Source organism: Nylanderia fulva, unplaced genomic scaffold, assembly GCF_048542155.1.
Source record: "Nylanderia fulva isolate GAGA-0341 unplaced genomic scaffold, ASM4854215v1 Scaffold19, whole genome shotgun sequence".
Classification (NCBI taxonomy): domain Eukaryota; kingdom Metazoa; phylum Arthropoda; class Insecta; order Hymenoptera; family Formicidae; genus Nylanderia; species Nylanderia fulva.
Window position 1 is genome coordinate 3,391,849 of NW_028190161.1, and position 25,518 is coordinate 3,417,366.

At 29.9% G+C, this 25,518-nt stretch overlaps 6 protein-coding genes and 1 pseudogene across 8 annotated transcripts in view; 4 read left to right on the top strand and 3 right to left on the bottom strand.

The window, feature by feature from the left end:
- The window catches only part of Pvr (PDGF- and VEGF-receptor related), a 12,815-nt gene extending 10,382 nt beyond the window's left edge, over positions 1-2,433 (top strand). For both annotated transcript variants that reach the window (XM_029303238.2, XM_029303239.2), the window contains exon 20: positions 98-2,433. In XM_029303238.2, the coding sequence (XP_029159071.2) occupies positions 98-763 (666 nt within the window). In that variant the 3' untranslated portion in view covers positions 764-2,433. The remainder of the gene's footprint in view (positions 1-97) is intronic.
- Positions 2,434-2,770: 337 nt separating this feature from the next.
- LOC114931267 (uncharacterized) lies at positions 2,771-8,161 on the bottom strand. The gene is made up of 10 exons (XM_085481749.1): positions 7,822-8,161; positions 5,886-6,059; positions 5,530-5,785; positions 5,043-5,147; positions 4,774-4,958; positions 4,388-4,612; positions 3,874-3,939; positions 3,423-3,567; positions 3,169-3,346; positions 2,771-3,072 (listed from the first exon to the last, which is right to left on the bottom strand). The coding sequence occupies exons 1-10, from the start codon at positions 7,906-7,908 to the stop codon at positions 2,943-2,945; spliced, it is 1,551 nt and encodes a 516-aa protein (XP_085337875.1). The 5' UTR covers positions 7,909-8,161; the 3' UTR covers positions 2,771-2,942.
- Positions 8,162-9,086: 925 nt separating this feature from the next.
- Pomp (proteasome maturation protein) lies at positions 9,087-10,450 on the top strand. The gene is made up of 5 exons (XM_029303252.2): positions 9,087-9,210; positions 9,559-9,659; positions 9,866-9,926; positions 10,005-10,180; positions 10,264-10,450. Exons 1-5 carry the CDS (start codon positions 9,208-9,210, stop codon positions 10,349-10,351), a joined length of 429 nt encoding a protein of 142 aa, XP_029159085.1. The 5' UTR covers positions 9,087-9,207; the 3' UTR covers positions 10,352-10,450.
- A 173-nt stretch (positions 10,451-10,623) lies between these two features.
- On the top strand, positions 10,624-12,311 carry LOC114931258 (betaine-homocysteine S-methyltransferase pseudogene; annotated as a pseudogene). The gene is made up of 2 exons (XR_014924526.1): positions 10,624-10,905; positions 11,036-12,311. The product of XR_014924526.1 is annotated as a betaine-homocysteine S-methyltransferase pseudogene (transcript).
- Positions 12,312-12,774: 463 nt separating this feature from the next.
- Positions 12,775-14,423, top strand: LOC114931255 (betaine-homocysteine S-methyltransferase). Its single transcript, XM_029303228.2, has one exon. It carries the CDS (start codon positions 13,225-13,227, stop codon positions 14,188-14,190), a length of 966 nt encoding a protein of 321 aa, XP_029159061.1. The 5' UTR covers positions 12,775-13,224; the 3' UTR covers positions 14,191-14,423.
- A 406-nt stretch (positions 14,424-14,829) lies between these two features.
- On the bottom strand, positions 14,830-20,153 carry LeuRS (Leucyl-tRNA synthetase). Its single transcript, XM_029303236.2, has 16 exons — positions 20,031-20,153; positions 19,582-19,782; positions 19,228-19,461; positions 18,996-19,154; positions 18,682-18,920; positions 18,362-18,596; positions 18,071-18,289; positions 17,531-17,984; positions 17,329-17,464; positions 16,957-17,230; positions 16,629-16,882; positions 16,301-16,544; positions 15,994-16,230; positions 15,701-15,916; positions 15,388-15,619; positions 14,830-15,316 (listed from the first exon to the last, which is right to left on the bottom strand). The coding sequence occupies exons 1-16, from the start codon at positions 20,031-20,033 to the stop codon at positions 15,090-15,092; spliced, it is 3,564 nt and encodes a 1,187-aa protein (XP_029159069.1). The 5' UTR covers positions 20,034-20,153; the 3' UTR covers positions 14,830-15,089.
- A 663-nt stretch (positions 20,154-20,816) lies between these two features.
- Positions 20,817-23,842, bottom strand: ArgRS (arginine--tRNA ligase-like protein). Its single transcript, XM_029303229.2, has 8 exons — positions 23,671-23,842; positions 23,397-23,555; positions 23,023-23,293; positions 22,474-22,898; positions 22,238-22,379; positions 21,890-22,152; positions 21,615-21,807; positions 20,817-21,549 (listed from the first exon to the last, which is right to left on the bottom strand). The coding sequence occupies exons 1-8, from the start codon at positions 23,716-23,718 to the stop codon at positions 20,975-20,977; spliced, it is 2,076 nt and encodes a 691-aa protein (XP_029159062.1). The 5' UTR covers positions 23,719-23,842; the 3' UTR covers positions 20,817-20,974.
- Between the last annotated feature and the right edge of the window lie 1,676 nt (positions 23,843-25,518).

Here is a 25,518-nt window from a genome sequence, read left to right on the forward strand (position 1 = left end):
ATACTACTATTTAAAGCACTATTTGAAATTTTCTGTGAATAATTGCTGCATTTCAAGCAAGATACAACACATAACAAATTATTGATTTTCGTTTCAGCACTATATCAGTTTGAACACCCCCTATATGGATCTGAATTCGATGACTCTGGAGAACAGCAAGAACGATTATCTGACAATGATGTCCGCGCCGGATCACGTTGCTCTATCATCACCACATAATTACGCGAACTCACCATTCGCGGAGGGCGTCCCGGATTCCACGTATTTATGCATGAGTCCTAGCTGTCAGACTAACGAGTCTGGGATATTTAGCCCAAGACCACATGAGAATTGTTCGCATTTCGAGTTCCCGTCCCCCGCGTCAGACTCGGAGGATGCGATCGAACTGTCGCCCATGTTGAAGCACGAGGAGGACCCTTACCTGAAGCCGATTAATGTACAAGAACGAAGAGCAGAATTCGCGCGACAAAGACAAGCGATGAAGAATCAGGTAGCCGAGAGACCAATCGATCGAGATTCCGGTTATTGCAACGCGCCGCGAAATCTTCATCTGATAGACCTGAACGATGTAGATGAAAATGACGCGACTGAGCAAACAAACGTGGACTCGAGGAAGGATTATGCGCCATCCATCATCAGTACTCAGGATAACTATGTGAACATGCCGAAACAAAAGAGCGACCTAAGATTGGGTGTGCCAGATGGCTTCAGTAATCCTAGCTACGTGATGATAAATACTCACGAAATGGACCAGAGAGCTTAATCCACTTATATAATGATCGCAATTATGTGTTTTGTGCATACTGAATCGTTTTAAAAACAGAATTCAATGTGACTTAGTGATTTATTTATAATTTTTTATTGAACTGATTTTTTCTACTATTATAGGTGTAATCGTATATTGTGATACTATCACGGAACATAGTATCTAATAATATAAGATAACATTTAATTTAGTAATTCGTGAAACGTCTCTTAATCAATGTGCCATGGTAATTAATATCAGCAAAATTGCATCTCAGTGAGAAGAAAAAAAATTTCTTATGAATATATGTATATCACAAAGAGTATAAAAAACATTCATTGTTAGTACATTCGCACTTATTATGTACAAAAATTTTAATTATCTTATTTTTAATATGATATATAGGTTTTTAATTTTTTAAATAATTTACATGTATATACGTATTTCCTCGTGGAAATGAAGTTTTATGAACAAAGATTTTATCGATAAACTGATGCACTTTCCGACTTTAAGAATTAACATTTTCAAATGTTACAATGCTTCCAATGTAGAAAATATATACGAGTTCAAAACATTAAATCAAACTATAAATTGTATATAAGTAAAATGATTAATTATCGACAAATTGTGCATCTGTATGATTATTGCATATGATTTATTTACTAATACTGAATGTATCGTAAAATAATCAAATTGTATCTCTTCTATTTTTTGTTTGCTGAAACTCTCTCTCTCTCTCTCTCTCTCTTTGGAATCTAAATACCCAATAATCAATATAGAAAGAATAGATTATATACATTAGTTTATACTTTAGATTATATAATAGATAATATTATAATATTATTACATTAATTTCTTTCTCGTTATTATAAAGTACAATATAGAATACTTAGATATAGAATACTTAAATAAGATATAGCATCTGATAAGGAATTTATTTTTATCACGATTTATTTAAAATATTAATATTTTAATTTTTAACTTCTATTTTATCGCAAAAATTATATTCACGTGTGCAAGACTTAATTTTTTCTATTTTCTTTTTTTGTAAAATATGCAAATTGTAAAAAATTTTAAAAATTGCATAATATTAGATTATCTATTTTATAAAATAAGATACAAATAAAAAAATCTCTCGTCAGTCTGTACTTAATACTCATAATACATTTACACTTTGCTTTATAAACATGATATATGTATATGTTGACGTAGAATATCTAATTATCTAAAAATTTAGAAAATTATCTTAAAAAATCAGCCATACTAACCCTTCGACTGAATACGTGGATCGTTAGCGTATGAGTCAAAAGAACATTTACTTGTGTCTGTCAATTCGTTCAACAAATGCCTTTTTATAGCAGCAAATTTGCCTGATTGGCTCCCCTCTTTAAAATAAAAAAATTTTATCAAAATAACTGTGAAATCATCAACTGCAATGTAGATAGACGTTTTATAAGTTTTTCCATATTTTTTCAAATACTTTAAAATGAGGAAAAAAGTTTTGATTTATTTATAGAAATAAAATGCTGAAAAAGTATTCAGTATTTTTTCAAATACTTTAAAATGAGGAAAAAAGTTTTGATTTATTTATAGAAATAAAATGCTGAAAAAGTATTCAGTCGGAAGATTAAGCTGAAAACAAGTTTTTGTACAAGCATGAAATATATAAGAAGGGAATGTAAAAAATACTTTCGTGTTTTATTTCTGCATAAAAAACTTGAATAACGATCTTATTTAAATAAAATATATCATTTTGACATAGTCTGAAGACGGCCAAGGTCTGTCATGAATCATAAAGAAGTACGAGCATGTACTCTTTAAGGTGATGCGTAACAAGAAACGCTGAGAGAAATGCTTCCAACGTCAAGTGCACGAAGAAATACGTATATTGCAAGCAGGACAAGGATAATATTATAATATTATAAACATTATCCACATGTTCACCTTTCGCACATGTGCATCACCTACATATGTATATTTATTCTCTAATATCAACATCTCTAGAGCTTAAACAATAATAATATATATAGTTAATTACTTTATTGCATAATTTTTTAATTGTATATATAATTTCGATAATCATTATTTACTTATAATTTTTTTATTTGTAATTTTTATACTTTATCAATCTTAATCATAATATAATCGTGTAATTTGAAATAATATATTGATTCGCTAAAAATCGCAAAATGATTAATTATATTTTTGGATCTATCTCATCTGTAATTCTGATAGAATACGGTACGTCGTGTATCGTTGTGTTGTTACGAAAACGACCACGTCGTTTAATAACATCTTCAATTAAATTCTGTTTGTATGACATCCATCTGAAATGGAAGCTCGAGTAGTATAGCAATAATTTGTGAATTACTAATTGATAATTAGAAGAAAAAAACACAAATATTTAATACAATTTATCGTACTTTCGATTTAGAAGAAATTCGTTGAATAATTGCTTTTTAGTTGGATATTTTGAGTCCATGAACAATTTTACACGTCCCCAAATATTAGCACGATTGTGCTCGAGCAACCAATATCGGGGAATAAGAAAACATTTTACAGGCGTAATCGCTACGATTCTCCGATTAAGCATTTTCTCTCCTAATTTAATTAATTTATTAAATTATAATACTGGGGATGGTAGAGAAAGAAAGATATCGAATCATTTGTCTCTCACCTAAACCGAAACATGCACCTCGAGAGAAAGTGCATACTTGCATAAATATAGTACGAACGTCATTTGGATAACGTAACTGAGATGTAACTGATGATTCTCGCATCAGCATCGCCGCGACCTCAGTAATTTCGTGCCACCCTTTAACCTTGATTTTTCAATATCTATTAATATACGCAACTTCTCAACTATCCTAAATTATAATAACGAATCGAAATTTATTTGCACGCGTAATCATTTTACTTCAATATACTTGATTATTCAATAATTGACTTCAGTCAATTATTATATCAATTCATTATTTGGCTTAGCATTTTAATGTAATAAATTATAATTTCACATTGCACTGTAATATAATTCGATGTATCGCAATTCTATATACTTACGTGGGAAAAAAATGTATTGTACTCGCTCAAAAATGTACTGTACTAAAAAAAAATTATATTGTACTCACAACGTCCAGAAGAGTAGTAGTAACAATGCTTAATCGATCAACGTCTGTGTGCGTGTTGGTAGATTTCTGTAAAAATAAAAAAAATCAATGAAATACATTGTACAAATGTTTAATTGATAATAACTGAGATATAAGAAAATGTTTTTCTAATAATTACTAAAATTGCACATAATTTTCCACAAAATATTAAGTTGTTCGGAAAATAATGCAGGTTTCTACATTATATAATGCATTATTTTTCGAATAACTTAACATTCAAGTTGCATATAATAAAATATGTAAAACTTATGCAAAATACTCTTGTACTTTTAACAATAAGTTTACGCAATAAACTACATTAATAACATAAAAGATAGGTGCGCATAAAAAATAAACTATCCTATTCTTTATAAGCTTGTGTGAGCGAAACTTAATTATTTAAAATGCTTTTTTTTGTATTAAAAATTAATGATGCGTTTAAAGATCGGAAAGCTGGAAAGCATAGCTTCTTAATTTCTTTTTATAATACTTGTACTCGATTAAATTTATAATCCAATTCAGGTAGCTTGTCAGATTTCGCAATCTTTTTTGACACTTCTTTTGGTTGTTGTTGCGGGCCCGAAAAATTTTCATATAATTCATATTGTGTTCCATGATAAGAAGGCCGTTCACGGACGAGCATATGTTCGATAAGGCGGCATTCGCCACTTAAAACAAAATGCACGTAATTCACCATGCCTGTTCCATCGCCTAAAAGAACCTTTCAAATTAATTAATATTTATTATTACTATCTCTCTTTTTGTGTGTATCCTATACTCTTTTACTGGATTTGTATTATATAATCGAGATCCTGAAGAACGCGCGAAAATAATCGAGATTTTTCTCTGTAAAATTCTTATTAACATCGCCACTTTATTTACCTCGTTAGGCTTAAAGTCTTTCAGTTTGCTTAAGATGCAACACTCTCGTACCGTTTCTTCGTCCCACGCTTTGAAATAATTGAAATGAACTAACGCGTCGCGCAAAACATCCCATTTTTTCGTCAAGACATCACGCAAGATGTTGTTAAAATCGTTTCGTGTAATTAGAAGCAAATCGACTGATGCTAAATAATATTTGTAAGAGAAAATAATGTAAATTTTAATCTAAAGAATATATCATATCGAGTCCATGATTCGCTTTTACTAACTTTTGGTAACCACAGTTGATGTTCTCGGTATCGTATGGAATAATGCAACTTCGCCAAACATATCTCCTGTTTGCATGATTCCCATATCTATAGTTTTCTCATCACCTAATAAAAATATTATATTGTACAGCTTTTCATATTAATTTTATATCTCTTCATATGATTTATGTGTACAGAATGATATCTTTTCCAAGTTAATTAATTTTAAAAAAGTTATCAAAATAATCATGACGCAATGTCTTAAATTGTCGATAAGAGAGTTAATTCGGAAATTTTTTCTTGAATATTACGTAAAATATAATGGAGAATACATTGCGTTATACTATCGGGAATTTTAATATAGAAATATAAAAATCGTGCATGAATCAGCAAACGTTGCAATTCACATTCGATGTAAAGTTAATTTTAAATTATCTGGTTTGATGCATTTTATTGGATTTTAACGTCTAAGAATATGTGCAATATTTTGTGCCGCTATTTTCCTCACCTGTTAATTCGTCGATCGCAACTCTCGACAGACTGACTTCGCCATTCGCGATAAAATAAAGATTTTCTGCCCTATGACCCTGCCGAACAATTACGCGACCAGCTGGTAAATACTGATAAATGCATACCGCGGCTAAACTTTCTCTCAACTCCTCCGCATGCTTCGTGAATGCGCGCAACTTTTTAATAAGATCATATATGTATGCTTTGTCGGTGGAGGATCTTTCAATCAGGTGCACTAGTAGTATTGATCGATCCTTAAATTAGCAATAAATTATTTATGCATGTTACAAAGTTTTGATATTTTTTAAATTTACTTTTAATAAGTGTCACGCACGTATATGCTTGCTCGAGTACCTCTAACGTAAGTAATTTCTTCTCTACTCTTTGTTTTTGTTGTGCCATTTTGATATTAATCGTTACATCGTCGCTAATTTCTTCGATTATCGATATCTCTGTTATCCATTCCATATATTCTAAAACGCGTCGCACCGCTGATCGAAATAAATAACGACCTTTTAATCTCTCAGCCTAAATAAAGATATATAAGAATGAAGATATTCGCACTCAGTTTTTTTTATGTAAAGTATTTAGTTAGATGAATTTAATTATATTAATCTAGTTATATAAATTTAATTTAGATACTTCTTATATCTATAAATATTAATTAATTATTTCTAATTATATATATTTCTAAGTCATTATATAAGTATAACTATAGTAAAGTATAGTAAACTATAGTAAAGTATATTATATAAGTATAACTGTATAGTATATAGTTACATTTTTTGTAGCTTATATAAAAAAATGTTTTAGATACAATTTTCTGCTTCTTATCTTTAAAGATGAAGTACTTAAATGCAAATTTAAGTATATCTTATGTAAATTCATAATTCATGACTTTTTTCATACAATATAAATATATATATATTTTTTTAAACAAAAAAAAACTTAAATGTTAAAAAAATTAAAATCGATAGTTTAAATTGCGTTGACGTTGTAAAAGAATGAATAAAAATATATTTTGCTACTTATATAAAATAAAATGTCCTATTTTTTAAATGGAAAAAATGAAAGAAAACTGAATAAAAACATTTTGATCAAATAAATTATTGAAAGCACAATATCCAATATGACAAAAAAGAATAGCTATTAGTAGAAGCAAAATATATTAAATAATTAATGAAGTTATATTATCTCATATAAAGTATATATACTTTTCTATTCATTTATGCATATTCATTTTCTATTCAATGTATTCTATTATTCATATTTATAAAGTAGTATAACATAAATTTGAGAAAAATCTAAAATATCTCTTTTACAATTTAAATTATTGTATCTATATCTAACTATTTATTTCAAATTTGCATCTAGTCATACCTAGTTATATTTTCTTTTAAGATATCTGCATCTAAATATTGATTGCAAATGCTAAGCTCAAATAACACAATGCGTGCACAAAAATTTAATAAAAATAGAAAAAATATCAAAATTATATATTTTATTTTTGAATTCTAGTTCTAAATTATTAAAATATTTTGTTCAAAATAAAACAAATTCATTAATTAGTTATAGACAATTATAAAACAAAAATATATATCTATTAATAAATTGGTATACAGTACACATAAAGAGAATTTTCTTTTACAATAGAATTTATTATTTACCCTATAAAAATTATGATAATCATGGACAATATTGAAAGAATTTTACAAAGTTTCTCTGATTAATATTTACCAAAATAAAAAATATTTATATCTACCACAATAAGATATAAAATATGTTCGATTACTTTTACTATGTATGTAGTAACATTTACTGTGTACATACATATTAATATTTTTTGTGGTAAATATCAGAGAAACTCTTATAAAATTCTTCTAATATCATATTATTCTATGATTACCATGATTTTAAGGATCAATTCTATGAAAAAATTCTCTCATGTATAACATAATCAGTTTATTATAATTAATTATCGAATTAACCTTAATTATAACAGTAACATCATTTTTCATTATTAATAAATATTACCACGCAATTATTTATTTTGTGCATTTTATTTAAAATATTATATAAACATAAATTAATATTTTAAATAAGAATGTTATTGCTGTATTATATAAATGTGTAATGTTATTTGCACAATTATAAAGAATCTCTTTTTTGGTACATATTATAAATTTCTTAAATCTTTGCAATGGAAAATTTTTTATCCAAAATTTCAAATAATATATATGTATTTGAAGCGAAATTCTATGAAACATTATAGAAATACAGATTTTCTCACTCTGGTGATTAACACACTCTTCCTTGGCAATAATTTATATGCGAGCGATTGTCGCAAGGAACTTCTTCTTGCTGTATATAACGACATTATGTCAATAAAAAATATATATATAAAATTTGGATCGCCTATAAATATGAACACTATCAATTTTTTATCTTTGCAAACAGATATTACTATCTAACGAAGCACCAACTGACATTAGTCGGACTAACAACTGACTTGTTTAATCGATCGTTTATATCGTATTGTTCTGCGGCGCCACCATATATATATGATTAATAGTGCCTTTATTTCCTTATATATTTGAACTCTATTTTTATTCATGGTAGTTGATGTTAAATTAAAAGCAATAAAACTTATTGAAGGCTGCTTTTATCTCATTGTCAGCCGTAATAATAATTGTACTTTCGGATATATATATATATATCACGGATTATTCGCTATAATAATCGAACAATAAGATTCTTTAATATGGAGAAGCTTTTTTGTTATGAAAAAATAAATTTATAAGAATGAATATAATAAACGTTAAAAAAAACTTTAGTTTCTACAATTTGTTGTATTTTTTCTTCTAGCTATCTTCTAGCTATATTCTAGCTATCTTTAAAAGTTGTTGCCATACAATTTCAATATATATATTATTATTATTGAATATATATATATATATATAGTAGAAATTCAAGGTTATACTTAATTCCAAACATTGTTTGAGATAAAATTGAAGTTTGACATATTTTTGTCAATACTGTGCATTTGCTTCTACTTTTTTGATCTAATTGTCGTGTTAAAGTATCTGTGCCAATTTAATTAATGTTTGAATTCTTTTGAACTCACCTCTCGATAGGTGTTTTGTGCAGATATAATGCGTGAAAACGCAATATCAATAACTACTCGCAAAATGTAACACAAACGACACTAAATCTTCACTGGTACGAATTACACACTAAATCTTCACAATGATAAATAAAGACGAAATCAACTCAAAGAAAATAGAAAATGTACACTCTCATCTACGATACACGCGCCATTTTCGAGCACAAGTGGTTTCGAGTCTAGAAATGTTCATGAAGCATTGATAATAATTCTAATAGATGTCACAACTGCTATATATTTACGGGCACAAGTTTGACCAAACTTTCGGACACGCTGATTGGCTGATACCGCAAGGAACTTTCGACGCCCTAAAAATTCTCTAGTCGATAGCCAATCAGAATGTCCGACCTGTCATACGAAAAATGTCAAAATGTCACTTTACTCGAACTCGAACGTCGATTGCGAATCCAGCCAAAGGTGACTCTTGACGTATTCGTGGATTCGTAATAATTCCTTGCTCGTGTGAATTGTTTTGCCAGTTTATTCTTCTACGCGAATTTTTAAGCGAAAAAAATGGTAATAATTGATATTCTCCATATGACATGTTTATAATGTATAAATAAACTATTAATTTTAAAATTATTTTGTGTAATTCATCACGTATGAGTTGGGCGACAGGTTATGTTGACAATGACAGTCAACTTTGCTTGCTTTTATTTAAATTTTATTATATTAAATCTTAATAAATGTCATGCACAATAATAATTAAGAATATAAATCGTACTTGTGCTATATTATATAAAAATAGTTTATTACATAGTTTTCAAGTCATTGCCAAAAATCTTGTCAATTTTCTGTCATGTTAAGAAAAAGCTTATTTAATATATTATATGAAACTTATTTTAATTACAATTATTATTTTAGAGTTTCGGCTTGCCATCACTCATACCGAAGTCTACTGTACCTGAGAAATTTGACATTAAAGGTGGAACTAATTATGGTGTACCCAATCCCATGATATCAGGGTATGAGAACATACTATCATTAAAATTAATTGATAAACGAAATAATTAAAAAATAAATCTTCCTCTTATGCTTTAAAAAAAAAATTCATTAGAAAAATTAAAATTTATTTTTCTTATTATATAGTATGCTTTATAAAATGACTTCAATAATTTATGACTATTTCTAATTTATTTTTTAGTCGTTACTAATGTTTTTTTCCGTTTAGTTTGTCAGCAACTAGACAAAGCATTGGTCATGCACATCCTTTGGAAGCTTCAGAAAAAAATGTAAGATTTCTTGTATTTCATTAGTACCCTAACTGAATAATCTGGACCATTAAATGGTAATTGCTTTATTTATTTCAGTATGTGAAAAATCAAGATCGCATGAACATGATATTGCTTAGGAATACACAAGGCTTACATGCACCATTGCGCATGGCGATGGAATTGAAAGCCACAGAAAAGATTGGAAGACTTCCATTTCTATCATCATCCAACATGATGCGAGATGTCTTGCTTGGACGAGATCAAGATATAGGGTAAGATGTAAATTTATAATTATTTTTCCATTAGAATCAATTTATATAAACAGAGAATTTTTTCATTTATATTGTTATTTTAGATTTGAAGATATTTTCAATACTCCGGAATTCAGAGAACAAATGGGACAGCCACATGCTGTTGTAGAAAATCATCTTGGAATATTATAAGAATTAAGCATGCAACAATTGCGTCTTTTAATAAAAATGCAAATTAATATAGAATTAATAAGAATTATTAATAAACACTACTTTTTATAAGTTACATAAGTATATATCTTTTTTCTTTTTTAAAAATGTTTCAATAACGGTAGCTTAAATACCGAATGCAAAAAAATTAATAAAATCGAATACATATTTGTTATATATATATCTGTTCCAAATGACGTTATTTAAAAAAAAATATTAATTTAACAAATAAAATATAAAAATATTTAACAGTGAGACAGATGTATTCATTTTTTTAATTATTTCGTTTATCGCTTACAATAGATAAAAATCAAAATAGTTTACTTGACATTTTGACTTTCAAAACAGTGTTTTGCAAGTATATGCCATGTTGTTATCTCGATATACACTTAGTTGAAGCTTCATTTAAAAATGGCCACAACGAGAGAACAAACCAAGCATTAACAATTCTGTTTCAAGCAATCCAGGTGTTTCCCGATTATTTATATTATTTGACAGCCGACTGTATAGAATAAACCTCCTTTACTTTATCTCAGGTGAGTGTTTGTGCGCGACAAAAAACGCATTCGCCCTAACCTTAAGATAACTTTAAGAGGATCAGCAGAGAGAATATTTCAAAGTAAAATAAACAATAAACAGGGAAAAGTAATATTTTTCTCTTCTCAGAACGTGCAGTAAATCTAAAGAAACGTAACACTCATCATCTATCAAATGTCATCGACGACGACGTCAACCGTCAGGGTCCTGGACGGCGGCTTCTCCGGACAGCTGTCACGTCACGTGGGAGCGAAGATCGACGGCGATCCATTGTGGACGGCGCGATTCCTCGCGACCGATCCTGAAGCTGTGTATTCTACGCACCTGGACTTCCTGCGTGCCGGCGCCAATGTCATCGAGACCAACACTTATCAGGCATCCGTGCCCGGCTTGATGAAGAATCTGAATATGAGCGAACGCGAGAGCCTGGATCTACTTGCCAAGGCCGTGGGCCTGGCCAAAAAGGCCGTGGATGTTTATACTCAAGAAACGGATAAGACTGAGAAACCACATGACACAAATCCTGTAGTGGCTGGCTCCTGCGGTCCTTACGGTGCTTATCTGCACGATTACTCCGAGTATTCTGGTTCCTATGGGAAGTCGGTGTCTAGACAGGAGCTGATCGACTGGCACAGACCACGGTTTCAAGCTTTACTGAACGCTGGTGTAGAGATCCTAGCTCTGGAAACTATACCCTGCGTGGAGGAAGCAGAAGCTCTGCTAGAACTGCTGCGAGAATTTCCGCACGCTCGTGCCTGGGTGTCATTCTCCTGTCGAGATGGTCAGCTGTTGGCAGACGGCAGCGTCTTCCAGGAAATAGCTGTGCGATGTTACCAAGCCTTGCCATCGCAGATCCTTGCGGTTGGTGTTAACTGCATCGATCCGAGTTACGTGACTCCCTTGCTAAAGGGAATCAACGGGAGTGCATCGTCGGAGGCTTTCGTTCCTCTGATAGTGTACCCTAACAGAGGCGGTAGCTGTTCCGAGACCGGCAACTGGACCACAGTTCCGGATGATCATTCCTTGAATCTACCTGTATCAGAATGGTTGGACATGGGAGTTCGTTACATCGGCGGTTGCTGCAAGATCTTCGCGGAAGATATAAAAGCGATTCGATCGGAGGTCAACCAGTATTGCGCAAAAATCACGTAATTCCTCTTTTAACCGCTGATGCAATGATCTCCCCGAAATGATGCGCACTTTTAGATATTAAATCACTATGATTGTACTATGATGAAAGATAAGCGCGTGTTTATCATTAACTGCGAGTTTAAAAACATTGAAGCTGATGTAAAGTAATTGTATATTGTATGTATGATCATTGTAATATGAAAAGTAGTGTGATTGTGATTATTGATGCAATTGCATTATCATCCGTTTATAAAAAATGGACATAAGTAATCGATATCAGTGCAATATTTTATAATTTTATATTAATATATATTTCTATTTGAAAAGATATTACATTATATATATCTTTTTTTTAAACAGAATTATATATTTATGTATTTGAAAAAGTATCATATAGACAAAATTTTTAATTAATTTTTTACGTCGTGTATTCTGTTCAAAACATGTAATTTTTTCTTATTTTTGCTTTCAAAAACATGTCAAAAATAAGACAGAATTTACAGCTTTCTAACATATGATGACTATTGATAACAATTTATCATGATCAAACAATCACTACACGTAAACATTATTATCTTTTTTGGATGACTGTCAAAATATGCATCCTCTGTTGCATTATTTTTAGATTGCATCATACAGTTTACAAATTTGTGTTCCGTGAGGTCAAAACAGTTTATTTATAGAAAAGGAGAGAACTGTAGATAAATATTAATTGGATGGATATCTCCAGACAAAATATTTTGTTGTCGCAGTATCATTTTGTCCTCTCTCGTATCATCGACTTTTCTTTCTATCTATACAAATGCATAAGTACCTGTTAATAAAACAATCATGTTACATCAGCGATAGATAAGCACGTGACAGATGATCTAGAGCACATGCGCAATAGGCAATACGGAAGATGAAGTCTTATCACTAATCCTTGTTTATCTTATTTTCGTCTCTATTTTTGTCACTGGTGACACGCACTTGGTCGATGATAAACTATCAAAATATAGCTACTGCGATAACGGCAAGTCATACTCGACGCAATTGCTCAGCAGCAATAAGATTCGTGTGAGCTGGACCAGCTCTTACTTTTTCAAGTATACAATCTCTGTACATATTAACATAAGAGAATTTCGCATCAATTGTGTACGACATCGACCAGATCTCACGGAATCAAATTTGTACAAAAAGAGGAAATTATGTCACAAATCAAAGTGCTGGATGCTGGCTTCTCTACGCAGTTGTCCACCCACGTAGGCGAGAAGATCGACGGTGATCCATTGTGGACCGCACGCTTTCTTGTGACCGACCCGAATTCAGTCTTTGCTACGCATTTAGACTTCCTGCGAGCCGGTGCCGACATCATCCTGACGAATACGTATCAAGCTACGATCAACGGTTTCGTCAAATACCTGAGCGTCACCGAGGAAGAGAGTATCGAGATCATCCGCAACGCCGTCGATTACGCTAAAGACGCTGTAAATGTTTACAGCAAAGAGATAGAGGACGACGCGACGAATCGGAAGCCACTAATCGCTGGATCCTGCGGACCTTACGGTGCCTCCTTACACGACGGCTCGGAGTACACCGGCTCGTACTGCCCGGATGTGTCGCGAGAATTTTTGATCGACTGGCACAGACCTCGTATACGTACCTTGCTGGAAAAAGACGTTGATTTATTGGCGATAGAAACCATACCATGTGTACATGAGGCAGAGGCAATCATCGACTTGCTCAAGGAATTTCCAGATGCCCGTGCATGGTTGACCTTCTCCTGTAGAGATGACGGGAAGAGTCTAGCGGATGGCAGCAACTTCCAGGAGATCGCCGTAAAATGTTACAAGAATTCACTCCCAGGGCAAATATTAGCAGTCGGCATTAATTGTATCGCCCCGCAATACGTTACCACCTTGTTGAAGGGCATCAATCGAAACAGTTCGGACGATCTTATACCGTTGGTGGTGTACCCTAATAGTGGAGAAAAGTATGTAGTATCTGAAGGGTGGAAGAAGGAAGGGGAGGCTCCGTCTTTGCACGAATTTATTGACGAATGGCTGGATCTTGGGGTCTGCTACATCGGTGGATGCTGTAGAACATATGCTACAGATATAAAAAAAATTAGATCCAAAGTGGATCAGCGGCAAACACAACATAGAGATATATGAACTTTGCATTGAAAGTGCCTATTTCATGTTTTCCATGACAATAAATTAACAATGCAAATCGTGCCATAAATACAAAGCAAACTGCTTCGTATTTTTAATTATGTGCCATATTATCAAGATTTTAATAATTTTTTATTTTGCAAAGAAAATAATTGTTAAATATAAATCAAACATTATTAATCTGATAAATGTACTCTATATGTTTTACTTATTAAAAAAAACTATTACATAAAGATCTTGTAGTTTTTCTTTTTCAGATTACAAAAAATATATTACATTAATATTGAGCCTCAATTGCTTAGATCTTAAGTGAATTTAAAGTAAGCACCAAAATGATATCTTATTTTAGAAATTCCTATTATTTTTGAGTTTTATTATTTTTTTAAATGATATATATATATATATATATATATATATATATATATATATATAATGTATTATAATTTTATTTTTGCAAATATACACATTGAAAATAATAATGCATATATGTATATAACAAATGTCAAAGTATTTAAAAAAAATAATATAAAATTCTTGAATATAACTAAATCCAATGTACTTCTAACAATTTCAAATAGCAAATGACAATGACACAAATAAATGAAAACATAATGACATGCACAAATAAAATATAAAAAATTGTGAATCTGAGATTATAAGAAACCTCACTTTAATATCTAAAAGTTAATAAGATATAAAAAAGTATTTAAAATAAAGTATGTTCTTTTCTTTTTATAAATGCACAATAATTATTTTAGCAAATACTGTTTTATAAATTTATCAATAACTTTATATATTTAAAAAATCAATAATTGTTTTTTTTTCATTGTTTCACAAATAATTGATTATACATACTTACATAATAATATATTTTTTTACTGAAATCAAATCTACCGCATTTACTTTTCCAAAGATTTATCAATATATATTAAGTATTCGCCTACTGAGTATGTATTATCTTCAGCAACACTGATTTCAATACTTTTTGTTTTTGCATTTACATTAAATACAGCATTAGGTGGAATTTTAGTTTTCCCCTTTAAAATATTATCTGATCTTGGTTTACTTCTTGGTCCCAAAATTGGGTCATCATACCGATATAATTCGATGGAACCAGGATTTAGATCTACATGAATATAATTAATGTAAATTCTATAATTAAATTAAATTACTAATTATGCAGAAATTGTTATTTACCTTTTCTGTGTTTATGTTTTTTAATGATATATGACACAATATCTTCAGTTGTATTGTCTTCAAACGAAATCTTCATAGGTATTTCAAATAAACCACTATAAAATTGTGGATTACTTATCCATATTTGGAATATAGGCTTTGCAGAAAAACTCATGTATGGAGCCCCTGGAGAACATCCTTCTTTTGTCTTCTCTGAAGCTTTATCAGTATATTTTATAATAATATACTCAAGCTGAGAATAAATAAAAAATAAGAATATAATATACATTAACAAACAAATAAATCGAAAATTATATAGCAATATATTGCTTACATCTAATGTTTTTTCAAGATACTTCTTATTCTTTTCAAGTACATCAAACTCGTCAAACTCAAGGGTCAAATCTAAAGCATTAATGCCAATAACTTTCATTTTATCCTTTATAAACTGCGCGAATGGCATTACTTTTTTCATATATTTTTTTAATTCATCTTTGTTTCCTAGTTCTGTGACAAGTTCTTTATTAGCTGGTAATGCATTCCCATTTTTCTGCAATATATAAATAAAAATATTAATGGACGAAAATTAATTATCGCGTTACCGAATAAAATATTATAGCGACTTACAAAATACAGTTCTTTCATTGTCGTAAGGACAATATTTTGCCAAGGAAGATAAGTTTTAGCTATCCATATAATTCCTTGCTTAGCTTTCTCATTATTCTTTGATTTCTTCATTAATATATTAAAATTTTTTAGAAGATTTCTGAATGTATGAGCAGTTTCCATTAGATATTCGGATGATTTTATTAGAATTTCATCAATTTTTTCAACAACAGGCCATTTTTCAGCGAATATGCTATTCTAATAAATCACATTCAATTATGTATCTATATAAAACAATATAAATATTTACTTTAACACTGAAACTTACATTTTCAGAATGCATTACATTTTTCCATATATGTTCACAAACATGTGGACAAATGGGAGATAACATAATTGTTTGAAGTTTTATAAATTTCACAATAAGATTATGATTGCATCTCTCCATTTCACTTAACTGCAAATATTTATCTTTAGCTGCTTGCATTTCATAAAATCCTGTTCTTAATGCTTCCTTGAAAAGCGTTTTCGAATAATTTTCACCTGTTTCCCGTAGTTTCAAATTCATTTCGCTGTATTAAATAAATGTATTATTATATGCTTCAGTTCTATCTTATCATGATCAAACAAAAAGATAATGTAAACGAAGCAAATACCTATCAAAAACTTGGTCATGGAAAGTATACGGTCCTTCAAATCTGAAGTTTGTGTGTGTTACTTTATCATATACATCTTTAACCCAAGAAATATAATTATGTAGTTTAAGAATTGCTGTATCAGCTAAATTTTCAACAAAATTTGCATCTTCTATTGAATCACCAGAATCAGCTAAACAGAAACGCGTTCCATCAGCCGAGAATCTTTCTATAGCTTCGGCAAGTGTTAAAAAATTGCCTTCTGACTTGGACATCTGTGTGTTGAAATATAACAATTAAAATTTTACACAAAAAACGTTATTTTAAGATTAATGATTATACACATTACTTTTGCTGAATTTAGAAGCAGGTGACCGTTTGCTCTTATTCCTTTTGGCCATAATTCAGGTTGATCTGGCCATATTGCTGTATGATTGTAAAGATAATATGTTAAATGATTCTGTATCAAATCTTTTCCCGATACTCTCAAATTTACTGGATACCAATATTGAAACTCATTTCTCATTTCATCTAAAATTTTTTTATCTATATTTGTGTTTTCAGGAAAGCCAACGTCTTTGAAGAAGATATAATCCCATACTTCTGGAGTCATTTGACAGGCTCTAATAAGAAACAATTAAATGTTATAATTGTAAATAAAAAAAGTATATAATTCTAAATAAAAAAAAATTTCATACGTATTACTTGTAATCATGCTCACTCTATTTTATATTTATTAGGTTTGTGTCCTTTAAGATCTCCTTGCAAATAATGTGCTATTGTATAGTAGGCCATGTAAATAGTGGAATCTGATAAAGATTCGATTAACCAGCTTTCATCCCATGGTAATTTAGTACCTAAAAAATTCGGGAGTCAAAAGAGTAGTTCTATTAACAGGAAATAATTCTTCATCATATATTTACCAAGTCCATATTTTCTAGAACATGCATATTCATGTAACCAGTCAAAACTTGCAAGGAAATTTTTTCTAACTTCATCATGAAAGGTATCAAGATTCTTTAAAGCCCCAAGTGTTTTTTCTTTCCATTTCTCTTCACCATAATCCAAGTACCATTGATCACATAGAGCTACTACACATTCATCATTTGATCTCGAAATAATAATTTTCTCGGGTTCATAATAAATAACTGCTTTATTACACTCAACTAATTCTGTTTGAATTATTTTCTTGACATCCTGTACTTTTTTGCCTTTATATGGACCTACTAATACTACACCATCATAAAATCCTTTCAAATATGCTATTTCCTTCGCTTTCATGAGTTGGATTTTATCATTTTGAGATTGAATCTTAAATTGGTCATATAATGTTACTGCTATTAAATTGCCAAACTCTGGAACTTCTATTATGGGAATCTAATACAAGAAAAATACAAGTTTTATATCATTCTTATCTATCTTAGCTTAGTCATTCAAAATTAAATAATTAACGTTATTCTTACTGGATCATATGGCAGCACCATCTTATCAGCAATTTTATACTTTTCTCTAAGTGCCTTTTTCTTTTTCAGATCTACTAATGCAGCATAATCATCGGGAGAATCACTAGGGACGGAAGTTACAATTCCAGTACCCTTGTCTTCTTTTATAGTCAACATAGGTAACGCATAGATCACCTTATTACTTGTAAGAGGGGCTTCCAATGCTATTCCTAGTAAATCCTACAAATATACTTTTTATTTAAAAATCTAAAAATATAATTAATATCAATTATATAAATAAATAGATCGCACTTTGCCCGTAAGATGTTGAACAATATCTATTTCTCCTTCTTTTTTGAAGAAACCTTGATAGGCCATATTTCTCGCCGCACGTTCTGTAGAAATATATATATCCCCACATGCTAAATTATATGCTATATAATTCATGTCTGGGTGTACCCAACAATTTGTTTGACCATACATTGTCTCTGGTTTCAAAGTTGCAGCTACGAGATAAACTGATTTATCACTGTTTTCAAATTTATTTCTGTAACAATATTTTTATATCTGATCAAGTTTGTCTAGTAAAAAAATATAAATAAATTATATAAAAATAATATAAAAAATATTACATAAGATTTTGAGGATTGAGTACTTTCATCTTGATCAATGTATATTCTCGTGGTCCAACGCCTTCACCAGATGATCTATCATGGTCCATACAAGGTTGCCCATCTTTTGGTGAATAAATAGTGTACCTCTTTCCATATTTCACTTTATTTCTACGTTTCAAATGCTGAAATTGCCAACGTATAAAAGAATCATAAAATGGGTTCACATCTGTTGTAATAAATGACCTTCGCCAATCCACCTATATAAAACATTTCGAAGATACAGAAAATACAAAAAAAATGAGCAAAACAATAATTATTTCATTTTATCTTACATGGACACCAAGAGCTTTCGCATCTTGTATAGCAAACTGTGGAAAGTAATCTAACCAATATAAGCTATCAACAAAATTTTTAATTTCTTCATCTTTTAAGCCAAGGGATTGCATAATTTTCCATTGATATGCTGAACCTGCTTTGGCAACTGCTTTACTCTAAAATTTATATTAATTAAGTTATATCTCTTTTGAAAATGTCTGTGCCATTGTATTAAAATTTTCTTTTTACCTTTTTTCCTTTACTCTTATCCTTTATTATATCATCATCCATATCTTCAATTTCGTCAGATTTTTTTTTATCTTTTACTATCTGATTATCTTCAGGAAATTTTGGTGGATAGCCAAATATTTCCATTTCTCTCTTTAATTTATCAGCACTTGCTTTAATAGGCATACCAGTGCAGTGAAAACCCAAAGGAAAGAGTACATTCTTTCCCAAGAGACGATTGTATCGAACGGCAAACTAACAAACATTTAATAGTTTTATTATACATTTTATATTTAAATTAAACTTAAAAAATATAAGTTAATACATGTGTGTAAAAAATATATATATATAGACAAAAAAGATATAGATATATACCTCAGCTTTTGATAATGAAAAAGCATGACCCAGATGGAGACGTCCATTCATATAAGGATATGGAAATGTTGCGAAAAATTTTTCATCAGATTCCTTAATTTCGTCCAATGTGTTCGTTTTATGCAGTTGTATAGCATCCCAATGCTGTTGTACATTTTTCTCAATTTCTTTAATGGCATTAAGTTTACAATATCGTTTCTCCTGCATAAAAAATATTACTTTTTCAGCAATTGATTTAATGTTGAGCAATAATTTACTTATAATGAAATAAAGACGTATCGAATAACATAATTATCTTATTTTATTTGACAATTCAGAAGTAATTGTAGATACCTGTGGACAGTGGTTAGGATACACATATGCGAATGTATTTTGTACTCGTATCATATTAATTATTTGACAAACATAGCAAATTTCAATTAATTAAATAGTGCAACGTTTATACTTACCATTTTGATCACACGTATATATATTCCACACAGAAATAATTAAATATTACATATGATGCGCACCGCACGACGTAAAACACGTCACACACGCCTGAACTTAGAAACGGATGTGAACACATGTGCATATATCGATATATCGACTTATAAAAGGCGAAGTAAGGTATGTAAAAAAAAAGAAAGAAAAATACTTACAAAAATTAAAATTAAAAATTATAAGTAAAATTTAAATTAGTTGACGAATTGCAAATAATACGGATGAAGAAGTATGTATGATGAAATAATTACAGTTATTATATGAGATAGTGCAATATGTATGAATAATTTCTATTATAAAAATACATTTTGATTGCTGAAAAATGATACAATTTTCTTTAAAATAAAAATGTTTATTAGACAGTTATTCATTTTTATACATATGTATATTTATAAATAATTTGAAATAAATATTACATAGGAAATAAAAACTAAAACTGATTAATTTATTATTAAATATTAATTTATTATTAAAATATTAGTACTAGAAATAGAAATTATGCGTATTATATACATATTGTGTAATCTTTTAAATTATAATTATGAGAACTTCAACACTAAATTTCAAAAAATTGTTTTATATTCGTTTTTTGAAAATACTTTATAGTTGTTTTATACTTTATCTGTTTATCTAATTAAAATACGCAAATGATATTTATATTCATTCCTTTACAGTTACACAATAGATTTAAACTTAGGAAAGCAAAATATTTTTCTAATTCCATAAATATGGTATAAAAGAAAAATAAAGGCTATAAATATTTTTTTTTTAATTTCAATACAGACTTCAATACAAATTTCAATATAAACTTCAAACTACATTTTTTCTTATTCTTTGAAAAAATATAAATATTATGGTTCTTTTATATTTTATGTGATTAGAAAGTATAGTATTTTATATTCTTATGCCTTTACATTCGTGTAACAGGTTTTAAACCTAACAAAGCAAAGCATTTCTCCAAAACAAGTGCAGTAGCTTCTGTGAGCAAAAGACGTCCCATATGTACTTTTATAATCTCACCAGCTTGATTCTTTTCCACACAATAGCATTTATCGTAAAACTCTGTAAATGCGCATGATATTTCATAACAAAATTCGCATAACGGATGCAAGTACATATCTTCACTAATTTCAAGAATTATATCAGGGAATTTTAATAGCACTTTAGCTAGTTTCCATTCTTTTTCGTGCTCCAACGAGATTGGAGTGTCACGCGCGCATTTTTGTAATTCGTCTTGCGTGACTTTCGCTGTTCTAGCAATAGAACGAATTCGAGTTAAAGCATACAATAAATATACAGCCGTATTGCCTTTATCTTCTAACATCTTATCGAATGAAAATATATAATCATGATTTCTGTTGTGTGATAAATCGGCATATTTTATACAGCCGTATGCCACGGATTCTTGAGCCATTTTCAGTTCTTCTTCTGATAGTACTTTGTCGCGTTCTTTCTCTTTCAATTTTTGCAGTGTCCTCTTCAAACCTGGATAAAATAACATACAATAGTAAAATAAAGTAAAAAATTAAATTTATAATTAAGAACATTACCTTCATCTAATAGTTCGATAAGTTTTATAGTATCACCAGACCGTGTTTTAAATTTCTTCTTATCTTCACCTAGAACAACGCCAAAAGTAACATGATCCATCCTGTGGTGGTCCTTTAAGATCTCTGCTTTTTTAGCACAACTTCGTAATGTTTGAAAATGCAAAGATTGGCCAGCATCAGTCACATAAATCAACTGTAAAATTATGAAAATTTTATTATAGAATAATCTGTTGGAACACAAGTTTCACATTTACAGCGTAAAGTATAAAACTTACCCAATCTGCTTTTTCCTCTTCAATCCGTTGTTTAATAGTAGCCATATCTGATGTATCATATGTAAAACCACCATCAGATTTTACTATAGTGAAAGGTACTCCTTTACCAGGTTCCTCTCCCCACATCACTTTTCGTCCATTATCTTCTTCTAACAAATTTTTTGATTCTAGCTCTTCGACAATTATTTCCATACGCTTTTGATAAAATGATTCACCTCTCTCTATTAACTTGATATCTAGTCGAGTATAGAGTTTCTGGAACTCTATATCAAACAGAAGAAAATAATTTCAAAGTAATTGTTTTCTTTCATAATCAATAACTCTTGAATGTAACGAGAGTTCTATTACCTTGCATAGATACATCGCATATCATTTTCCATGCTTTTATTATATCTGGCTCAAAAGCTTGTAATTTAACAACGCATTCGTACGCACGTTTCTTGAATTCCTCGTCTGCATCAAATCTAATCTTAGATTCTTTATAGAAGGTCTGTATGGACATGTGCAAATATATAAATAATTGATATATTTGTTTATAAAATAATTGTTGCATTAAAGTTAAAAATATACAATACAATAGTTACCTGAAGATCCTGAATTGGAGGATTAACAGTTAAATAATTAGGAAATTTGTCTTGAAGATGCGCTATTAACATTCCAAATTGTGTACCCCAATCTCCTATGTGATTGATTCTCAGCACATAGTGTCCCAAGTATTCAAATATCCTTGCAAGACTATCTCCAATTATAGTAGATCTTAAGTGTCCCACATGCATTTCCTTGGCAATATTAGGACTAGAAAAATCCACAACTATCCTATGCTTCTCAACATATGGTGGAAGAATCTCACCAGTTGTCAGCCAATTGCTTAAAGCACATTGTCCAAAATCACGTTTTAAGTATATATTTATATATCCTGCACCAGCTATTTCATATTTATCGACAAGAGGTGATTCTTTCAGCTTGGACATAATGGTGTTAGCAACAGTGCGTGGAGCTAATTTATTACCTTTAATAATACACAATTATATACTATATGTATCCAATGTACAATATGTATCCAATATACATAAACATATAAATATATATGTATATATATATCCCCATTTTGTAAAATACTAAAAAATGTTTACCAGTAGTACTCAGTTCTCGTGCTAAAGGCAGAGCACTGTTGCATTGATAATCTCCAAATTTGGGATTACTATTGGTAGTTATTGAAATTAGTGACTTTTTTGCATTAGGATAAGCAGCCATGATAGCTTTATGAAAGATATCCCAAAGAGTAGCATGTATACTGATTGTATTGCTTTGAGGTATGTTAGACATCGATGATAGCTTGTCTTCTGATTCATTAATCATTGATGGTACACTCTCTTTATCTTTTGCTTTATACATTTCTATAGTCTAGGAAAAATAATTATAAAGGACGAATATATTAGAAATAAAGTTTTAAATAGAAATTCTATTACAATATGTACAGTTTGGACAGCTACTGTCAAAAGCTTACCCTTGTGAGTATTATTATTCTATGCTTTAGCTTGACATTCTCTTGTTGTAATCTTTCAAACTCTTCCTTATTCACATTAGAAACAATCTGCGAAGTATCAGGCTTGAAACTCTTCAACAGCAATTCAATTTGTTCCTTTAGAAGAGCTATCTCTATTTCCTACAATATTGATTGAACATATACATGAGTATAACCTCGCAGTACGCTGTAATATAGACTAATTCATAATGTAACATAACAGAATATTAAAAAATTAATGGATAAAAATATTTACCGCTGCAGTAGCTTGTTTATCGAGTTTTTTCCAATTTGGTTCCGACATCGTATATTTTTAATTTTTATCGAGGAGTCACCACGTGGTTAGTTTAAACAGAGAGAAAGATCTTTCTCTCTGGTTTAAACGAGTAACTGCTGGCACAAAGACACCTCGTGCATCAAAAGAAAAACATATATAGCAATATACATTAAATATTGTAATTTTTTTATAAATTGTTATTATTATTGTACACTTTTGCAGTTTTATTGTTATTTATTTTAATATTTTATATTTAATTTAATATTTTACGAGGGTAGTTCAAAATCAACACGGATGTCATCATTAACCAGAGATAAAAATCGTTATTCCAAATCTCCATGTTTTTTCTACATATTTTCTACATATTTTTTCTAACATATATTATTAATTAGGCTTTTAAATACAATATTTTATTTAAGTTTAGTCCGTTTAAAATTAACTCCATATTTTATTTGCAAAATCTTTTTCTCTTTCTATCGCTTATAAAAGTAATTTTTAATATTACAATGTTTTTAAAACATTTAATAATAGAAACTATATATATATATATATATTTTTTTTTTGGTAATGTAATTTGCTCTTCATATTGCCAATTTTATTTTTAATTATTTTCCCCCTTGCATTATATTGCTTTGTTTATTTCATATTTCCCGCGCATAAAATAAAATTGCGCGCAAGAATAAAAATCTGTTCAAAAATACTACTTGTTGGTAGCGTTCGATTGACCAATCAGAACAGAAGGAGCGAGGATTTCTTTGTCGTGATTGGTTAATTCAACTGTACTCTACTCTTCTAGTAGGATTTTGGAACACATTCATATTCTGCGCTTGCGCAATCGTGGCAAACGTCATAGTAGGGGAGGAACAAGAAAACGCGCGTAAAAGTAGTTATTAAGGGTCGGCAGGCGACATGGTGGAGACGCCTATCGGCCGGCCGGGAATTACGGATTCTTATTTTCCAGATATTAGCGAAAATATTGAATGAATCTTATTAAATTTAGGATATTCTTAATCAGTAAGCTCATTTGTAGTCCTCTAAAGAGCTATTTTATGAAAAAAAGATAAAAATAAAAATTTTTAATAAACTTGGGGGAATGCACAGCTAGGAACGGGTAAGGTTGGGTTAGCCGCGAGTCCGTATTTTATTTATTATAAATTTTTAAGAGCGAAAATGTAAAATCCGGCCTTTTAGAGGACTGCTTTATTATATAAAGAATATATTAAAAAAAAATTCACGAAGTTATGTCACTTATTTTATGAAATATCTGGACGATAAGATTCTCACTAGATTCATAAGGAGCAGGGGAAATTTCTGTGGTAACATGCTGACTGCTTGACAAGGAGAGAGCATCATTCCATCTTTGTCTCTCTTACATCGCATATGTAGTAGCGTCCATGTAGGTACAAACACTAATACGTGAGCACACGGATGCAAATATTGAGAGATAATGTCAGCAAAAAGGCTATCATATTATTTTTATTTTTTTGTATATGTATGCATATGTAAATAAAGAACAAAAATAAAAACTATTTTAAGATGACATTTTATAATTAATTTTCTATATGTATTTGCATTTTATTAATATGTATTACATTTTTGATATGTTTTTAATTTATAATTTATATAAACATAAGTATGAAATAAAAATTGAAATAGTTCTGAAAATAAGTATATTAATGATAAAATTATTCAAAACAATAAAAAAATTAAATTTAATATTTTTTAGTGTTTGTACCTACATGGACGCTACTACATATGCGATGTAAGAGAGACAAAGATGGAATGATGCTCTCTCCTTGTCAAGCAGTATTAAAAGCCATATTAAAA

Coding starts and splice junctions, on each gene's coding strand:
- ArgRS (XM_029303229.2), bottom strand. CDS start 23,718: ATGTCGGAACCAAATTGGAAAAAACTCGATAAACAAGCTACTGCAGCG. Junction 23,556..23,670: donor ATAAACAAGCTACTGCAGCG/GTAAATATTTTT, acceptor TCAATATTGTAG/GAAATAGAGATAGCTCTTCT. Junction 21,808..21,889: donor AAGAGGAAAAAGCAGATTGG/GTAAGTTTTATA, acceptor ATAATTTTACAG/TTGATTTATGTGACTGATGC.
- Pomp (XM_029303252.2), top strand. Junction 9,927..10,004: donor TGGAAGCTTCAGAAAAAAAT/GTAAGATTTCTT, acceptor TATTTATTTCAG/TATGTGAAAAATCAAGATCG. Junction 10,181..10,263: donor GGACGAGATCAAGATATAGG/GTAAGATGTAAA, acceptor TTGTTATTTTAG/ATTTGAAGATATTTTCAATA.
- LOC114931255 (XM_029303228.2), top strand. CDS start 13,225: ATGTCACAAATCAAAGTGCTGGATGCTGGCTTCTCTACGCAGTTGTCC.
- LOC114931267 (XM_085481749.1), bottom strand. CDS start 7,908: ATGTCGTTATATACAGCAAGAAGAAGTTCCTTGCGACAATCGCTCGCA. Junction 5,148..5,529: donor TGCGATCGACGAATTAACAG/GTGAGGAAAATA, acceptor TATTTTTATTAG/GTGATGAGAAAACTATAGAT. Junction 3,073..3,168: donor GAATTTCTTCTAAATCGAAA/GTACGATAAATT, acceptor CTTCCATTTCAG/ATGGATGTCATACAAACAGA.
- LeuRS (XM_029303236.2), bottom strand. Junction 15,620..15,700: donor ATCTTGAAAAAACATTAGAT/GTAAGCAATATA, acceptor ATTTATTCTCAG/CTTGAGTATATTATTATAAA. Junction 15,317..15,387: donor AAAACATAAACACAGAAAAG/GTAAATAACAAT, acceptor ATATTCATGTAG/ATCTAAATCCTGGTTCCATC.